Source organism: Rattus norvegicus, chromosome 2 (assembly GCF_021556685.1).
Source record: "Rattus norvegicus strain SHRSP/BbbUtx chromosome 2, alternate assembly SHRSP_T2T, whole genome shotgun sequence".
NCBI classification, from domain to species: domain Eukaryota; kingdom Metazoa; phylum Chordata; class Mammalia; order Rodentia; family Muridae; genus Rattus; species Rattus norvegicus.
In genome coordinates, this window is record NC_141535.1 from 153451056 (window position 1) to 153471334 (window position 20279).

A 20279-nucleotide genomic window follows, 5' to 3' on the forward strand; every position below is an offset into this window, starting at 1 on the left:
CAAGGTTTAAAGTATTAATTTTTTAAATTTGGTATTATTCATTTTCAGTTATAGGGTCTTTTTAATTTAAAAAAAATGCAATCAGGCCAGTGAGATAGCATATCAAAGGTGTCGGCTTCCAAGCCTTCGTGCCCTCAGTTTGACTCCTAGGACCCACATGACCGTAGGAGAGGACCAACTCACAAACGTCCTCAGACTCTTCATACATGTCCCGACACACGCGTCCCCACATGTGCCCCCGCACACGTGTCCCCGCACATGCGTAAAACAAAATAACACAAGATATCATAAAGCAGCAGTAGGGAAACAGACCTTTTAAAGGCTCTCGTGGATCATTTCCCTGCATTATCAGGTGTTCTAATCTGCTGTGGTGCTGTCTGTTTAGTTACCAAGGCCTTGGGACTCAGTGAGCCTCATTTGTGTGTAAACCAGCAGTTGTCAGCAAACGTACCCTCTTCTCCCTGTAAGAACAAATTGATGTGGAAGAAGCATTAAGGGCTCGCAGACGGCCCAGTGGGGAAGCGTGCTGGCCGAGGAAGCGTGAGGACTCAAGTAGGAGCCTTGGTCCTTCTGTGTGCTTGTGATACTAGTGCTCTGGGGGTGTGGGAGGGCCTGTGTGGAGACAGGAGGATGTCTGCTGGGATGTGCTGGTTGCCAGCCTAGCTGCAGGTTCAGTGAGAGGCCCTGACTGAGAGGAGTAGGGCAGAAAGTGACTGCAGCACACCCCTGGTCTCCATTCACACATGCACACATACATGCATGCAAACACATGTGCTCACCACTACACAGACACTACACACAGAAAGATTCAGTGTTATATTTTATAGTTTTACATTTTTTTTATTTTAAGTGACTCAAAAGAGAAGAACAAAATCCTAATGAACCCCAAAAGAGACGACTCGCACCCGTTTGTAGGCCTGGCTTTTAAATTGGAGGTAAGATGCTGTCTAACTTGTTTACTGCTCTCTGTAGATGTGTGTTTCTTTATAAGCTGAACTGTTAGCCCTGTTAGAAGATGACCGTGTGCCCATATGAGAGAGAAGAATTGTTCCTTGGTTTTGGATGCAATAACTCTTTGCAGTTTTAAAATGTAAGGTTTTCAGAAATCATACTCTACATAATTTGACCTGGGTATTTTAATTTAATATAGATATAGACATAATCCATGTTTCTGTAAACTGCATGAACATTTACTTTCTCATTCTGTGTTCTGGGACAGGTTTTGTATGTAGCCCAGGCTGGCCCAAATTGGCAATTCTCTTGCTACAGCCTCTGAGAGCTGGGATTACAAGTATGTCCTTCCATGGCCAGCTTACTTTAAACATCTTAAATGGTAGTTTAGTATTGTATTAAATAGCTTGTGGGGGGGTGGGGGGGTGATAAAACACTTATAATCCAAGCACTTGGGAGGTAGAGACAGGCGGATCTCTAAATTTGAGGCCAGCCTGATTTACATAGAGTTACAGGACAGCCAGGGCTACAGAGAGAGACCCTGTCTCAGAAAAATAAAACAAATAAGCAAAAAACCAAAAACAAACAGAGTATTAAGTAAATTGACTTCATATTATCTAATATTGAATAATATTTATTATTATAAATAACAGTGGGTCTACTTTTAGGAGAGAAGTTGTCCTGAGTCACTTAGGAAGGAACTCAAACTAGCTCTATTTTTAAAACCTGTAATCAGATAGTTGGAAATGTATAGTTTGTGTACGTGGATGGGGTGTAACTTTACAATGTAGTATTATTTAGACTTCAACAGTTAAGATGCTTACTTATTTTAATGATGTATTTGTTTTGGCCCATGGATGCCAAAGAGGGTTTTGATCCTCTGGACCTGGAGTTACAAACTGTTGTTAGTCACCATATGGTGCTGGGAGCTAAACTTGGATTTTCCTCAAGAGCAACAGATGTTCTTAACTGCTGAGCCATCGCACCAGCCAAAACACCTTACCTACTTTCTTTTCTTTCTTTCTTTCTTTTGACATGGGAAGTTATAATTTAAAAAAAAAAAAACAAAAAAACACATTTTTTAGATTTGCAGAAAAATTATAAAGATTGTACAGAGAATTCATTCCATTTCCTCTTAGTAAGTAGCAACTAATGGCAAGAATGAACAATATTAATTTATTATTAATAAAACCCACACTTATTCAAGTATTCGTGGCTATTGCTTATATCCCCTTCGTGATTGAATGGCATCCAGCGAACACATTAGATTCCGTTATCGTGTCCTCTTCGGCTTCTGTCACAGCTGGTTTTATGGCACTTGACATAAGCTAGCATCATTCCGGTAAAGGGGACTTCACTGAGAAATCGCTCCCACCAGACTAGCCTGCTATGCTTGTTCCTGGATAATGGTGTGGCCGGCACCATCCGGGGCTGGTGGTTCTGGGTTCTAGAAGAAGGCAGGCTGAGCAAACCAGAAGGAGCAGGCCAGTACCGGCCCCCTCCATGGCCACTGTGTCAGCTCCTGCCTCCAGGTTCCTGCCCTGCTTGAGTTCCTGTCCTGACTTCCCCAGTGTTGCTGGAACCTGAAGCTGGAGCCTCCTCCTCGGTCACGCTGACATGGCGTTTATTACTGCAATGGAGACCCGACCACAGCTCCTGTGACTGCTTCTTAGGTTTTATTTTCTCCCTTGCTTCTCATATCCTTGACCTCTTTGAGAAGTACTAGTAGTAGACGTGCCCTTCGTTTTCTCTCCCCTTCTTACTGCACTCCTGAAAGAGAAGTCATTATGGTTGCCTATTAAGTGCCTTCTCAGGAACGAAACAAGCATCTACCACCCAGATAGGGCACCAGTGACAGAGTGATTCACCCCGAGTCCATTGAGTTTGGTGCACCAGTGAGTTCGCTGGGGCAGCCTACAGGAGCATGGTGGGCACCCATGCACCCAGCACCCAGCAGCCCAGCCCTTCATGGTCCAGGTCTCCGGAGAGCTCTGTGTCTATGGAGACCTCTCCCAGTTGGCAGGCCGCTGCACCCAGCATCTGCTCTTCCCCAGAACCTTTCTGCTTCTCCCCACAATGAGGGCTCTTGAATCTTAACCTTCTGAGCTCCCTGAGCCCTGGAAGGTTTCTTAGTTTCCTGAGTGTCCTGAACCAGGCTCTTCTCTCCAGGTGGGGATGGGGAGGAAATGGCTCCGTTTGGAGGAAGTCGCCGCTGTCTGTGTGTTTATAGAGCAGCTGTATTTAAGCTTTATTTTTCAATGATGTTTGTGTGTGAGGGTGTAGGCACATGGGTCAGGAGCCCACAGAGGCCAGAAGAGGGCACCAGATCCCAGCGTTACAGGCAGTGTGAGCTGCCCACTGTGGGTATTGGGACTTAAACTTGGGTCCTGGAGAAGCAACACATGCTGTTTACCATGGAACCACTTCTCTGTCTGCATTTCTTTTTTATTTATTTTTTCATCTTTACTAACTTGGGTATTTCTTATTTACATTTTGATTGTTATCCCCTTTCCTGGTTTCTGGGCCAATATCCCCCAAGCCCCTCCCCCTCCCCTTCTCTATGGGTGTTCCCCTCCCCATCCTCCCCCATTACCGCCCTCCCCCCGCATTTCTTTTTTTTTTATAAATGTAAATAATAACTTTCATTCTTTTATTATTAAATTCAAGGTGTTTTACTTAATTTATACAAACTTGACAACAAGCTGGATGTTTAAAAAAACTAGCAACTTAAACTTTGTAGTAAAATATCTCAGTCTTCATTTTTCTTTTCACGGGTAACTTGGGACTCTGTATATTTTTGTGGACATGTTCTTTTCCTTTCCTGGCTTTGTCTTTGCATTGTTAATACACCTGGAATGTGTTTGCATGTGTATTATGAGCTTGACTCTTTTCATTTCCTGATAGTTCCTTTTTATATGTTTAAACATAGACTTCTAAAGAACACTTTTATTTGATAATTTTATTCGTGCCTGCGATGTATTTTGAGTATATATAACCCAGATCCCCCTCCTGTTCCCCTGGAACCTTTCAGTACTTTCCTCTTGTACGCTAATATCCTTTTTAAAAACCAATTATTTATTTATTTTTTTCCTATGCTTATGGGTATTCTGTCTGTATGTACATTTGCACACCAGAAGAGGGCACCAGATCCCATGGGACTGCAGCTATAGAGGCTATGATCTGGTATGTGGGTGCTGGAATTAAACTCAGGACCTACCTCAGGAAGAGCAGTGCTAACTACTGAGCCATCCCTCTAGCCTCCTTTCTTTGTTTTATTTATTTTTTGTTTTGTTTTGCTTTTAAATAGCCCACAGAGTAGTTAGTGCTTAGCCACATGTGCATAGGTGTGGGTGTGGGCAGCTACTGGTTGCTATGCCCATGTTTCTACAAATGCTCCACATCAAATGCTGAGAATGTGAAAGCCGAAGCGAGGGTCCACCGGAGAGAGACTGAGATGTTTGTCTTTCTGGGTCAGAGTTAGTGGAGAACCGTGATGTGTATATGCTACCTCCATAGAAACCCAGTTGTCAGTTACCTTCTGAAAATAATTCTCTTCTTTCTATTTAACTTTATCATCCATTAGCAAGTATATTTTATACCCTTGATATTCAAATTATATTCTTATAAATTGTTAAATATAATGTGTCTGGTTCTCTACCATTCTCATTACACTGTTATTGCTCCTGCTTCCCCGTTGGCCCCTTTTTCTTCCCCAATATAGTCCGAATACTTTCATGATCAATGTGTGCTTTTTTTGCTTAATATAGTCTCTAGTTCTGTTTACTTTTCTGAAAATGGCATGGGCTTTGCTCTTTATGGCTAAAGTGGTCAACTTTTACATATGAGCATTTAATGTTTTATATCATTTTTTTCTCATTTTTTGAGAAATATCTCTTTTTACACATTCTTCTGAGTGAACCTTAAGATCACTTAATTAAAATTTCTGTTGGGAACTGTGAGATGTGAGCTAAGGCTGTTAGCACCAAACCTGACAGCCTGAGTTTGATCCCAGAACCCACGTGGTGGGAGGGGAGAGCTGATTCTGTAACGCTGTTCTCTAACATCCACTCATGCATTGTGGTACCTAACCTGCCCCTGCCCTACCCCCAAAATGTACGTTGATACCTGTACTTGTAAGAAATACATCTCAAGAGCTTCCATTGGGATTTTATTGTTGTCCTAACTATGTAAGTTAACATGATAATAAATGGTGGCTCTTCAGTATGTATCCAATAATCCAGCATGGAACATTTGGTCTCTTCATACAACCCTTGTGTACTTTCCAAATAATTGTTAGAGGTGGCCTTAGACAGGTAAGACAGATAAGAGTGAATTGTCTTCATAATTGCACCATGTTTTTCATACCATATTGTATTAAACTGAATTTTTGAAATATTAGAAAGCAAAAGATAACTTAATGTAAATAATAAAAAATGTAATAATATTAGAAGTACAATAGTATTCTGGTACCAAAAATGTGGATTGGCAACAATCATCCCCTGACCCTATTGATATTCCAGTGGCTGTAGTATGACAGTAAACTGAAATGTATGAAGATAATTTCTAAAACTGAAAGAATGTTTGAAGGTAGCTGAAAAGCTCTCCTTTCGATTTGTTTCTTTTGTCCTTCTAAAAACCCAATCTTGATTTGCAGGCAGGCCGTTTCGGACAGTTAACTTACGTCCGCAATTATCAAGGCGAACTGAAGAAGGGAAGCACCATCTACAACACGAGGACAGGAAAGAAAGTGCGCGTGCAGCGGCTGGTGCGCATGCATGCCGACATGATGGAGGCGAGTATTTCACAGACGATGATGTGGCAGGCTTTTCCCGGGCAGGGAGCAGCCGTGCTTTCCTGCTGTCTGCGCTACACTGCAGCATCTCTGTGAACATGCAGTTTCCTGGCTCCCTTTGCACTCAGCTGTGCTGCAACTGGTCCAGCACCTTGTGGAGGTTAAACAAGTTGTTAAGAGCTTGGTTTATGCCATTAGAAGGTAGCTATGCTTCCTCAAAGGCCATGGTTCAGGAAGAGACTTGGCACAAGATATAGTATTTTCCTCAAGAGCTATAAAAATGCTGGCCGTGAAGGGACATGAATTCAGGAAGCGAAGGCAGACTCAGACGTGCCTGGAATACATAGGGGCACCCTGTCTGGGAGAGAGAGAGAGGTTGAATTTTAGAAGCATTTAGAACTGTAATTCTTAAAGATAAATGAGTAATGAATTTACAGTTTTTTACATGATTTGATGGATTTGTTTTCTGAGAAACTCGTGTTTAGCATTAGAGCTTTTATTCCTGTACAATACGAGATTTCGTACTTTTCTCAAGAGGCACAGAGATGCTGGCAGAGAAGGTACGTGTGTTCAGGATGTGAATCAGACTCACAGGGCCAGCCCAGAATACATAATACAAACTCTCAGCCATGCAGCTTGCAGATCCACCTGAGCATCTGGAACTTGTTGAGGTAGTCTGGGTCTTTGATATGAATATGCCGTAGCCTTTTGAAGTCCTTGTAGATAGGCCCTGGTAAAAATGCCAAGGGCATGAAGCCACGCCTCTATCTGGCCTACCTCTGTGTACCCAGGGAGACCTATTAGTTGAAGTGAATAATAGGGGGATTTTGGAAGACGTACCTTTGTCTCTTGGAAGATGAATAGGTAGTCTGACAACTTGCCAGCTTTGCAAAGTAAGCAGCCCGGAGCAGGCTAGAGAGTTACTAGATACACAGATATTTCATGCCAGACTCAAGCAAATATGTGTCACCAGAGAGACACTCACACTGCCGCAGTCATGAATGAAGCCTGAGTGGGGAGGACAATAACTCGGAAGTCTGGAGGCTGCAGTGCTTTGTTCTGGCTTTCCTGTGTTTTCGTATTCCTTGCCTCTGTGAGGAATTAAAAATACTTTATTACAATGGCCCATTCACCTTTGTTTATTGAACTTCCTTTGCAGTTTTCCTTGTATGCCTGCCCTGTATGCTCTCACTGTCCCGATGCAGTTCAGTGTAAGCCCTGCTTTTAAAACAGACCATTGAAGAAGCCGTAGCCCTGGAATTTATCAGTTGAGATACGCAGTGCCGTAAAGACCTGTTGAAGACGGAAATGTCTTGGCATGACTGTTGGTGTTGGACTTGCTCTTTGTCTGTAAAATTCCCTTAGAATGTCTGCATTGCTTATGTGCAGTGTATTTACAGTGCAGTTGCTTCACACTGCATCTTGGGTATTTTTATGTTCGGGTATGAACTGCACTGTGCTTCTCTTTAGGATGTTGAAGAAGTATATGCCGGAGACATCTGTGCGTTGTTTGGCATTGACTGTGCAAGTGGAGACACATTCACAAACAAAGACAACAGTGACCTTTCTATGGTAAGCCGTGGACTGCAAAGCCATTCATCACTTGATTTTCAGAGGTCGACTTGTATTTACTGTATTTCACACTGCAGCAAAACAGCATTGAGTGCCCGGCAAGTTCGTCAAGCCCTCACTGGTTAGAGCTCTTTGAATATCAGCTGCAGAAGTACTTCGTGTGGGCTTACTTGCCTGGCTTGGCTTACCAAACCATTCCACAGTCCTCCAAAGTTTTAATGCGGAGGGACTCTCTACTAGATAACACTTGGAAACTGTGGCTCCAGCCCTTCTCCCCTGAGATGTGCTGCCCCCTGTGGGTGTCCCTGTAAATATTGTCACTGTCTTGCTGCTATCTTAGTGGAGTGCTGCTTACTAGCTTGGGAGATCTCTTCCAATATAAGGCCAGACTATAATATTTAGAAAGACTTGGGGGATAACAATGTGTCTACCTTAGAAGGTATTTTAGTCACTGTTCTCTTGCTGTGGAGAAACACCATGAAAAGGTAACTCTTATAAAAGAAAGCATTTAATTTAGGAGTTACTTCTGGTTTTAGAGGGTTAGTTCATGATCACCATGGTGAGGGAATCAGATAGACATGGTGTTGAAACAGTAGCTGAGAGCTTTACATCAAGATCTATAGGCTGTGGGGGTGGGGCTTTTGAAACCTCAAAGCCTACTTCTAGTGCTTACCTCATTCAACACAGCCATGCCTTCTAATCCCTTCCAAACAGTTCCAGTAACTGCAAACCAAACAGTCAAACTTGTGAGCCTATGAGGACCATTCTCATTCAAACCACCACAGAACACAGGGCTCGAAGACAGTCAGATGTAGTACACTGTAGACAGCTGGCTCTTTGGAATTCAGAGGTTTCTGAAGGGCCACGAGAGAAAAGCATGTTCAAGCAGTTCCTGCCTCTTTCCACACCACTCATTTACCTTACTTCTTCCATAGCAGAACAAGGTCTTTTACCTTATGCACAATGGGGAAGTTCAGTGAAGAGTAGGAGTACACAGGAGTCACTCACAGTGGTTCACTTATATCAGAACCACTCTATTTAATAGTTTCCTCTAGCATGTGATGATTTCATAATTTTATAGCCTTTTTTATCTCTGGGTTTTATAAGTTATTATAAGACTGCACAAAACCCATAAGTCTACAGTCTTGAGACCTCACTTTATATTAGACCTTATGTAAGTGCTTGCCCCGGGCTAGAGAGTGAGCTCAGTGGTTAAGAGCTCTTGCTACTCTTGAAGAGGATGCATGAGTTCCCAGCAGCTGTATATGATGGCCCAGCTACCTCACTCCAGTTTCAGGGGATCTCCACCCTACTGTGCTCACAGGCTGCTGAACACAGTGGGTGCACAGAAAAGCACTTGCAGGCAAAACATTCATACCCATGTTTACTTAACACGTGCCATTGCGTTATGAAGTGGTTGGTTGTTGTGGGAATTGCTCACTTAGACAGTGAAGGCAGTTGGTCTTGGTTAGTCTCACTTCTGCCCAGTACTACTGCCTGGGCCTTGGCCAGGTGACATTTTGTTCTTTTTAGTAACTTTGTGACATGAGGATACTTTCCGCTTCTTAGAACTGTCATTGATCAAATAAGATGTGCGTATAAAGACTCTGGTGCCCTTCTGTTTATTGTAAATAAAACACATGGCACTGGAGAGATGGCTCAGTAGATAAGAGCACTGGCTGCTCTTCCAGAGGTCCTGAGTTCAATTCCCAGCACCCACACGGTGGCTCACAACCATCTGTAATGGGATCTGATGCCCTCTTCTGGTGTATCTGAAGACAGCAACAGTGTACTCATAAATAAAATAAATAAATCTTTAAATAAAACGCAATAACTTATTAGAAGATTGCAACAGGAAATGTAGAACAAGCAACAAGGATATGCCCACAAAAAGAATTCCATATGCCCACATTTAATTAACTTCACTATGGTGATTATGTTAAACAGTTAAGTAGATAAATTAGATAAAGCATTTTATTTAGGGAGGTAAGAGTTCATGTAAGTACGCACCTGTGTTTATTAATGTTATGTTCATATTTTACTTAATACAAAGCATATTAAGAGTCACATGGTCCAGCCTCAGATGTTGGCTGTCTTGTTGATGTACTGCATTAATCTGTCACTGACTCATGATACTGCCTTTGACATATTTTACTTTTTTTAAAAAAATATTTTCTAGGAATCGATTCATGTTCCTGATCCTGTCATTTCAGTAGCAATGAAGCCTTCTAACAAGGTAGGAGTTTAAGCTTCAACAGATTTCTCTAAACTGAGCTCTCTCTCTTCATTCTCTGTATTGTATAGGGTATCGTGTGGAAAGCTGCCTTTGGCTGGCTTCTGCTTCTTCTGTTGGTATTGAGATTGCTCTTTTAATTTAGTAGTAAATTATAATCAGTCTTCACTATTGTTCAAGAAATAGTTAGCATTTAATAGTAGGGAGTACTTTATAGCTTTATCATAGCACTGGCTTCTAAATGGTAAGTCTGCCTTCTTGGAGCCTTAAATTATTAAAAAAGAAGGGGAGGGGACGGGGTTTGTCTGAAGTCATAGTAAAACTTCCCTGTCAGTACCTTACAGAGTTGATCAATTAAAAGCTTGTGGATTATAATGCATTCCTAGATTTGTGGTTGTTACAAAGTGTCTGATTATAAATCACAAGTCAATTAGAAGACTTGTCTTTAACTTCATAATTAGGTGTGATATCATTTGCCGTTGGACAGAGCCAAAATTGCTGGAGTGCCTTGCATTCCTATTGCTCTCTGTTTGGATTAGTTCAGTCTTGAGCCATAATTATGTAGTTCCTAAGTTGCCTTGTTGAAGTTAATTCATTAGTGTATTGAGTGAACATTTTAAAACGTATTGCCATCTGAAGACTATCATTTACAGAGTGTATCTGGATAACCTGTCCGGTAACACACATTATTAACAGCTACTGCTTTGTTTTGATGAACCTTGGGATTTTTTCAGATCATTTTCCAATATAGAAAGGAAAGCCAAGGAAGCAAAAGACAAGAAAGCAGCCCATCTTTTCAGTCTTGTGGGGATGCCGTCCATTGTACCCCCGAAAGATACCTTTGTTTGTTTCAAGCTCTTTGCTAAGGCTTGCTAGCAAGGTTAGACACGAACCCTGTCTTCATACCTTTAACTCCTACAGAGTTTATGGGAGATGTGTAATAGTTAATAACTTGAGATAACAGAAAGAAGTCAAGGTGAACCAGGAAGGTTTGGGGATATCCTTGCCTTCTTATACATGCGAACATTAAAACATGTCTTCTCCTAAGTATGTTAATTTCAATCAGCTGATGAAGCTTCCTCACCAGAAGGACTTGAGCTTTGGTAGTGGAGGGGTTGATGCTTCTGAGTGCAGGTAGTGCAGAGAAAAGCCAAGAGTGCCCTGAGCCTCGGGACTGACTGTCCTCGTGTGTTAGCTGTGTGGCCTTGAGCTCCTGCCCTAACTTCAGTCTACATATTTACACTACTGTTAAATCTGAGATAACGTGCACACTAGGCATTACAGCTCCAAGCATGTGGTTAATGGGGCTGCTAATATTAATCATACAGGATGTGCTCATTTTCTGTTGCTACCATAAGAAATTACCAAAAACATAGTACCTTAAAACAACACAAAAGTGTTCCTTTCTAGTTCTGTAGGCCAAGGACGGATGACTCACTACAGTCTAATCACGAAGGGCTGTATTTGTGTGAGCGTGGATGTGTCCATCGCTTTTAGTGTGAGTGCACGTGTGTTCATGGCGGTCTGAGGGCAACCTCATCTGTTCACCAGCATCTTCCACTGAGTTTGAGATAGGGTCTCCTTTGTCCTCACTGCTGTGTGCCAGGTTTGCTTACCTGCTCCCCACAGCGGCCCGTGTGTGTCCCTGACACTCATCAGGTTATAGGAGCTCTGAGATTAGACGTGTGCTACTGTAGCCAGTGCTACATGGGGTCGGGAATTCCCACTCAACTCCTCAGACTGGTGATGCAAACGCTTTACCAACTGAGCCATCTCCCCAGCTCAGGTTGGATTCTTTTCTGGAAGTTCTAGGGAAAGTATGAATATTCTCTTAACCACTGAGACATCTCTCCAGTTCTCCCTCCCCTCCCCGACATGTTTAATCTGGGCAGCAATGGGGTAGGCCTTCCTCCTTCTCTCCTGCCTTTCCTTCCTCACTGCCACCCACCACGAGACGTGGACCTATATCATCCTGTTGCTTGCTGTGTGAGATTACAGCAGCGATCAAAGGTAGATCAGACGACAACCAAGGAGATTGATTCCAAACAGAAACGTCTTGATGTCATATTTTCCTTTGCTGTTGGTCTTAACAGAGTGGTTTATCCTCTTGAGTTTGCAGAAGGCTCTTGGTGAGCATGCGGACTGTATTATTTGAGGACTTCTGAAAATTCCAGGCTCTTCCTTCCACAAAGGCAGTTTCCTCATCCACAAATGGATAGTTTGGTTATTGTGGTAGGAGGGGACAGGGTTAAGTCCTAGACCCTTGTTTTCTTTCTTCATCTGGAGAGAAAATCCTGTTCAGCTGCCTGGGCCCTGGTCTCTTGGCTGTGGTGGCCAAGCTTGCATTTTTTCAAGGAGGGTGTAAGTAGAACTAGATATGGATCCTCTTCATTTCTGACTTGCCAGTGTACATGGGTGGATTCAGTAACAGCTCAAATGCAGCTGTTTTTCATGCTTAATCAATCTTCTTCTACTTTTCTTCCTCTTTAAAGAATGATCTGGAAAAATTTTCCAAAGGTATTGCCAGGTTTACACGGGAAGACCCAACATTTAAAGTCCACTTTGACACAGAGAGCAAGGAGACGATTGTGTCTGGAATGGGAGAATTGCACCTGGAGATCTATGCTCAGGTATGGGTCACAAAGGAGCTCCTGCAGCTGCATTTGTTACTGCGGGTGCTTCGTTAAAAGTCAGTCATGGGCCCTGGCAAGGTGACTTACATCTGTAAAACTACTCTGGGAGAGGAGGCAGGAGGATTAATAGGAATACAAGGTCATCCTCAGGTGCATAGCTAGCGGAAAGAAAAGGCAGAAAGCCCTAATTCTCAGTGACTGTGCACTGATAGGGCCTCTGCAGGCTCGACTCTGCTTCACGTCCCGGCATGGCTTACTGCACTGCCTCCCCGTTGTGCTACAGATCAGTTTTGTTTTGTTTTGTTATCTAGGTGCTTATTTGTTAAACATTGTAGACTCTAGGAACCAAAACTCTGGGGCTTGTAACAAGACCCCTATTCGTTCCCAGTCCATAGTTGGATCAAGTAAAGTGAGCCTTAAGGAGGTAGCATGTTTTTTACCTATCTCCCAGGACATTGTATCATGAGGACTGGACAGATGGTTCAGTGGCTAAATTCACCTTCCACTCTTCCAGGGACTTAAATTCCTTTGCTAGTATTCAGGTTGAACAGTTCACAACTCCTGTAACTCCAGTGGATCAGTCCCTCTGCCCACATACATACACAGACACAATTGAGCACTTAAAAATTAAGGGCAGTGTAAGGTGGCCTTTAGTCCGGGAATTCAGGAGGGAGAGGCTGGTATATATAATGAGTTCCAAACAGTTACACAGAGAAGCCCTATCTCAGAAAATAATGTATTAATTAAATTTAAAACATGGAAGCCAGTTCAATATAGATTTAAAAAGGAAAAAGTCTCCCAAGAGCAAATGTAAATGTGACCAACTGTATACAAAAGATACAAGATTGTTATGTATTACAAGTCCAGACGACAGATCTTATGTTATTTTAATGACTGTGTACAAATATGAAACTTTGTAAGTGCTAGCAGATAGAGCAATTGGTACTAAGTATAAATTAATGAATCAAAATTAGAATTCACTTATATAAGATATGTAAAGGTAGTTTGTGTTATCAGAATATCACATCTGATTTTTGCTACTTATTAAAATAATTTAAAATTTACCGTTCAGTTATTCCTTATATTTCACTGAATGTTACTATGGTATTTTTTTTCTTTCATTTTAGAGAATGGAGAGAGAATATGGCTGTCCTTGTATCACAGGAAAGCCCAAAGTGGCGTTTAGAGAAACCGTTACTGCCCCTGTGCCGTAAGTATACACTGCAATCCGACTCTGTGAGGCTGAAGTTGACTTTATTAGTGGATAGCCATAGTACCATTACTATTGGAAAGACACTTTCATGTAGTCTACTCTTTATTGTGGAATCTATGCAGCTCGGTCCTGTAGCCAAGACATACAGAGCGACACTGTGGGATTCACTTGGCCTGTTAGCTAGGTGCCAGTGAGGACAGTCATACTCATGGTTAAGGGGCATGTTGACGGCTGTCTCCGAGTTGGGGTCTTGTTTACTCCGCTGGTGCTTCCTTTGGGAGGCGGCTGTTGTGCTTTACTTTTGTGCCGTATTGTGGGTGCCACAGAACTTGCATTTGCCAGGGGATAATCTCCTGCAAGTAGAGAATGTCGTTATGGAACTAGAAAGCATAATTGAGTTTATATTTTGTGGACGGCACTATTTAAAGTGTCTTCAGCCCAAATAGCACCATACAAATTCACTTGCTACAAAGTGGACACACTTCAACCTCTTGCCTGTCTTAAGTGCCATTGACTTTTACTTAGTGTCAAAGGGAATAAAGTGACTGTGTGGCTAGAAAACAATTCTTGCCTTTGAAAGTGGCATCAAATAAAGTCGTATATGTTACCTGCGATGCAACGTCGTGGAGTAGGACGGTGTAGTCTAACTCAATGAAGTCATCGTTTCTTTGCTACAACAACAACAACAAAAATGTTTAAGCAATATCATGGCAAAGATGACATCTTAAGTTTTTTGCATTAATATTGCTCTATTCACTTCAATTTAGCCTGACAGAAAACTATTTTCTTATATTAGAATAAACAGATATTCTTTCAAACCATTTTTTAAAAATCATTACTTTGCATTTGTTGCTCTAAAAATCGCTTAGGTGGTTTTCACCCTCCAATTTGTGGCAGCTATTTAAAAGCATTACTATATGTAGTTTTTATTTATGAAGCCTAGTGTCAATAATGGCAATGGGAACTGATAGTAAAGAAACCAATTATGTAACATTCTTTAGGAAACTGACAATGGTAAAATGTAATGACTGAGTTATCTGATTTTACACTGATTGTCACTCGGGAATAAAAAGCATTCATGCAGTGAGCTCCACAGAGCTCCTGCATCTGTGCAGCTATAGACATCATCAGAAATTACTGTGCGCCGTGAGGCTGAGGCTTTCTGAAGGCGTCTCCTTGCTGTGCTGAGACTCCAATGGGCAGGCAGCACAAGCACCTGGGCCCCTCCAGCTAACAGTGCTTCTAAGTGTAGCCCACCACCACCGTTCTCTACCCCATCTCGAAGTAAGCTCTCCCTTGACTATATCAGCAGAGAGTCCCCTTAACGTCATTGTCTACAGGGATGACATCCTACGTGTTGGATTTTAATAGGTAGAGATATACAATTTATATGAATTAGGAACTAAGCAGTACTTCAGCCCTCTGCTGGGGCTTTCATTACTACTGTTCAAATTCAGTGAATATTCATAGGTTTATTTTTATAAGCGTAAAACCACTGGCTTGTATGCTGGTGGATATAGCTTAAGAATTCTTGGTTATGGTTGTGTTGGGTGTACCTGGTCCAGGTTGATAGTTCAGGACCTTTAAAGGAGTGCTGTGGCCATGTTGCTCTCTGAATGCATTTAGAAAGTAGACTCACTCATTTCTCAAAATGCTGCAGTGGTGTGGCCTCTGTCTCCAGGGGCTGTAACGGCTGTGTCTGGTGAATGTGCAGAGGCCCGAGTGTGCTGGGGGGCAGTTGGTTGTCTGGAAGCTGAAGGGGGCAGCAGGAAGCCCTTTTCTCTCAGAGTTTAGAAACTATCTTTTACGCTTCCCAAAACTCATTCTTGTTTTCTAATAGCTACTAGTTGAATTTCCCTTTAACCTCAAAAAGATAAAAACTAAAGCATGTATTCCTGTATGTTTCTGTCCTATGAAAATGCATTTCTCCATAACCATGGTGTCAGGCTTAAGAAATCATAAGGCTAGTAACAAAATGTGAGGTCATAAACTGACTAAAGGGAGTAAAGAAAAGAATCCCAAATAAGCCAAGGAATGGCTAGAACTACTCCAAGCTTCCAGAGACCACAGTGCCACGATTCTCTCTAGGGGAAATGCCAGTCCTGTCTCTGGGCAGCCGTGGAACCATCATTCAGTGGAGAAAAATGCAGTTAGTCTGCAGCACTTGGCAACAGCAACTCAGATACGCTGCCGGCTGCTGAGGAAACTCCTCTGTTTTAGACTGAGTAAAGTATATACATATAAAAACCTGTCAGATTCTGTCACAACTTCATAGTTTTAGAACTGCAGCTTTACTTGTGAGTGCTATAAATAGTGGCCCTCAGGAGCTTTGGGAACCAAGTTCAGGACCAGATGATTCATTGAAAGTGTATAGTGTACCTGAGTGATTATGTTACACACAGTAATAAAGCTACAGCTGTTTTGCTCTGCAAGCGGATCTAAGTAAAGCATCACAGAGAACTAAGTCTGAATAGCCTGGCATGAAAGACGACGAATCATAAGCGGTGAAAATGCAGCTAGAGCTGATTATTAGATGTTCAGAGAAAGTCCTTAGCCTTGCCCGCACTCACTTCCCGTATCGCTTGAGAAGGCAGATGTCCACGTCTGCGCTCTCTAAAAGCCACGTGACCTTGGGGCCAGTGCTGTTGCTTTCTGTGCCTCGTCTAACCTGACTGACTTCAGTGCCTTCAGACTACAGCCGCACTGATTCAGTACTGAATGGCAAGAGGAACATATCCAACCGTGAGTTCCAGTTCTTGTCAGTATTAATAGCGTACTGTGTGGAGACTACGTACCACTTGCTTGACCGTTTGAATCTTTGCCATTTTATACCATGTGTCTTCAGTCGAGTTCTGCCACATTACATAACCACAGGCGACCCAGGCTAAGTGGTGGACCGGCTTCATTTGTGGAGACACATTTCCAAAATTGTCTGGTAGAGGAAACACTTATATGTTAAATTTAATTATTAACTGTTTTAGATTAAAAATCAAAAGCCATAGTTATGCTTTCTAGTGTTCAATCTAACATGGGTAAACACTAAATTAAGCCATGAATGTATAAAATTCCAAAGCCTCTTTATTGCTGTATTATTAGAAATAAGTATTTTTGCAAAAGTCAAGTTATTTCCAATGTAAGTAACATCAGTTTTAAGGGTGGGTAATAGAAATACATCTCAAGTTTTCAGAACATACTTTTCCATGCTTTATGTATGTACCTGGAATATTTTGTGCTTGTAGTGGTTCCTTCATGGACATGAGTCTTTGATAAAACGTGTTGTCTTCCTCATCTGGGTTCTTGCCGATTTCTCCTTCAAATGTGAAGTTGACTTCCGGTGCAGAGCCTTGTCCCATTCGAGGGTAAAGAACTTCAGCCGTGCAGCTCACTGTAACTTGCTGTTTGGAGATTTTTACAAAAGTCATGCAAAGGTCAGCCTCACAGAGGGCCGTTCGTTAGAATATGTGTCTAGGTGCCAGAACTAGAAACTCTTAGGATTTCAACCCTGCTAGTGGGATGTTGGTTTACAATGTCAAATTTTAGTCAGATTGCCTACCAAAGGAGGACTGGTTCCTTCTAAGTTTGCTCTTTGCTCTTTCTCCCTGCTCGTGAAACCACTGTTTCTTCCAAATGTAGACATAGCAGTCTCTCCCTAATGTAAAAGTGTGGGATCGCAGCGGTTGTCTAGCAACTCAGTGCCTTTTAGGGGATTTCCTCTGGTTATCTCCTCAGGGAGAGGGCGACCTTCCCACAGCTTCAAGATGACTGCAGTGTAAATTACAGTTCCTTCTTTTACATTTATTTCATTAATAATTTGACACACATGCAAAATTTTAAAACTTTCCTGTCCCATTATTGGAAGATGAGTGGAATCTATTGTTCCTGAATTTCTAAATGTACTTAATTTGAATACCCAATTAAAAAACAAAATAAGAGGCAGGCATGAGAAGCAGTCGTGATCGGAGAGTAAATTACTTCTTTCAATCATATAAGGCGTGAGTTCAGACTGTTCGGAATTTACTTAATGGTAATTTATTTGACCTGAAGTACAGACTTTTCTAAATCATGAACAGAAAGCTCAGGCAGTCCGAGGCTCATGGGGCTCTGCCGAGCTGTGGCTGCTCACGCTTAGAATCTCCCAGCAGCAGCAGCGGAAGCCCAGGGCCAAACCCTCAGCAAGAGTGCGCCAGGACACTGAGAATCAGTGTGTTCTAGAAAAGACATCTCACTTACTTTTTGGATAATTTCTTCCACAGAAAACTTCAGATGGTACTTGTGGCCTCTTCCTGGGATATCCTAAAATTAAGAAAAATACGCTGGAGAAAAGAATATTGTAATCTATCAAATCTTTTTAGTTAGAACGTTCTTATTACATGCCTGGGAGGGTGGCTGGTGGGAAGAAGTACACTAAAACTTTGCATCTTTTTAAACAGGCAAGGGGTTTCGTTCAGACATTCCTCACGAATGTATGACTTAACTATCCTTCACCATCCCTTCCCCAAGCCTGGCCTCTCAAGGAGGCCGTCATCAGAGTGTAGCATCAATCTTGGCAGTGTCTAGCAAGTTTATTTAGGTTAGTGTAGAAGAGGGATTGAATCATACAGAGTACACAGATGCAGTGACAGTAGGAAACATCTTTGCCTTAAAGCCAAGGGTACCAGAGTGTCAGTGAGTAAAGGATTTGAGGTGGATCACTGCCAAGTGCTCAGAGACGCTGTGTGTAAGTGCCGTTTATACTCTGTCCTGTCAAACAATACTTTTAAAAACCTTATGAATAGATAGATAATTTAGATATTTCCCTTTTAAATTTAAGACAACTTTGAAGTGTATATCTAAGTATAATATCTGGTACAGTTTCAAAAATAAAAATTATTCCTTTGTCAGTCAAAAAAACTTGAGCTGTAAGGAAAAAGAAAATAAGGGACACTCAGTAGGTGAGGCCCTTAAAGCCTAACCTAGCTTCAGCAGAGAGAAAGGCATCATCTAAGGCAGGATGTGGGCGGCTAGAGTCTGGCAGCAGCCCACACTGCTTTTGTCTTCTTATTCGGGGTTAATTTCTCACGGTTTCCCATCGTTTTAGGCAAAGGGCTTAAGAGTTACTCTTAAAAGTTTATGGAGTTGTCTGGAGGCCATGAGCTTTTGTTGGCCAATGCTACCAGCAGATTGAGACACAGTTAACAGTTTCCAGATTGTTCCGATGTGTTTTCTTTAGACCTCTTCTCACCACAGGAAAAGGTGAGACTCCCACCCCATGGATTTCCCAATTCCTTAAGCTAATATGCACAAAATCTGCCTGCATAGGTTCTCTGCCTTACTGTGAAAGCAAACAGTTCTGGGGTGAGTACCATATAGAGGACCGAGAAGGAATGCTATTCGGAGGCGGAGCAGCCCCCCCCCCCCCCAGCCCGGCCCAGCCCAGCCCAGCCCAGCCCGGATCGGGGTGAGAGTAGCAGGGCAAGCCGAGCCTCTGGGCTTCCCCATCTCGCAGACTCACCTCCTTGCTTGCCTGCTGGACAGTCTGCACCTTGAATACCTTGTTGGGGGTCCCTTGCTGATAGTTTATACAGTTCTCTGCCACCGAGGCAGCCCTGGACGCAGCGTAGTGGGTGGGTGGGATTTCTTCCATCTTCAGGGAAACAGTGAGCGCGGGCTATCCTAGTTCAAAGAGATCACAGTGGGTGCAGCCAGGATCCTGTCAGTGTAGCGTGCTGGCCAGCGGAGTGGGTCTCGGTGTGGTGGTGAAGTCAGCAGCTGGGCTGGGCGTGCGCGGTCCTCAGCGCCTTCTTCCCTCTTCCTCCTTCGCTCAGGAAACTGTTTGGGCAGTGGCTCCGCCGGGAGCCTCGCCCCGCCCTGGGGTAGGCGGGCACCTCCTGGAGAAAAGCCCGGGCATTCCCTCAGGCTCCCTCCGGCTCTGAGCAGGTGTGGGAGGGGGAGGGGGCATTCAAGAGGAAAGGGAAGGGCTTCTGGCCTCGCCTCCCTCCATGAACCTCTGGAGGGCTTCAGCTGCCTCTTGTCTGCTTCAGATTAGAGTACACCTTTCCTTTTTCAAATGGGCCTCATAGGGCAAGGGGCAAAGTGCTTCACGAATGATTCACCCTTTCCTCTTCCCATTATGAGACTCCAGGAACAGGCTTACTCACCTAGGTTCCTTCAGAGGCAGATCTAGAGTGGGGGAGCAGAACAACCATATTAAAACGTTGGGGGGAAAATTAGAGGAAAAAAATTGAAACGGACCTGCCTGCTTCCCCTATCTCATTGATCTTAGAAGTATAAGGCTTAATGGGCGTGAACCACCACTCCCATCTTATTTAAATCTCATTTTTATGATTTTTTTTTATGTGTATGTGCATACGTGTGTGCAGGCACATCGGATTCCCCGGGAGTTGGAGTTCTGGGCACTTGTGAGCCACACAGTATAAATGCTGGGAACCAAACTCAAGACCACTGCCGAGCCAACTCTCCAACTCCAACTGTGTTTTTCCTAAAAGGTAGATTGTTGGAGGCTTTTTGGGTAGACTATATATGCAGTGACACTCTACAAAGAAGGGGAAGGTGCTGTGTGCGCTAGGCATTCCTTTCCTCAGGCGCTACTGAAGTTTCCTATAAATAACGACTTCCTTTGGAGCAGGTGGGTCACTAAGAAACAATAAGCCATACAGCATTTCCCTCCTTTCTAGTTAAGTTACCATGAGCTATGAGCAGCTAGGGGATAACAAGCTTAGATTTTTCTTGAAATTGAATATGTTTGTCTTTTCAATAAGTAAGTCATGTATCTGTAAACCAGCCCTTTGGGGGAGACAGACAGACAGACAGATAGACATAGCAAGAGTGAGAGTGTGTGCTTGTATGGGCTTCCCAAGTCAGCATTTTAAAGTGTAGTAGACAAAG

General features: G+C 42.9%; 2 protein-coding genes across 2 annotated transcripts in view; one reads left to right on the top strand and one right to left on the bottom strand.

Moving 5' to 3' along the window:
- Gfm1 (G elongation factor, mitochondrial 1) overlaps positions 1-20279 on the top strand; it is a 44776-nt gene that overhangs the window by 13511 nt on the left and 10986 nt on the right. Inside the window, 6 exon segments of the mRNA NM_053625.2 lie at positions 851-935; positions 5606-5743; positions 7214-7315; positions 9495-9551; positions 12041-12178; positions 13309-13391. Coding sequence (NP_446077.2) covers positions 851-935; positions 5606-5743; positions 7214-7315; positions 9495-9551; positions 12041-12178; positions 13309-13391 — 603 coding nt within the window.
- Positions 13417-19186, bottom strand: Lxn (latexin). Its single transcript, NM_031655.1, is given in 6 exon segments — positions 13417-13747; positions 14003-14065; positions 16190-16326; positions 16612-16789; positions 17625-17687; positions 18886-19186. Coding segments are annotated over 6 exon segments (672 nt in total). The 5' UTR covers positions 19018-19186; the 3' UTR covers positions 13417-13648.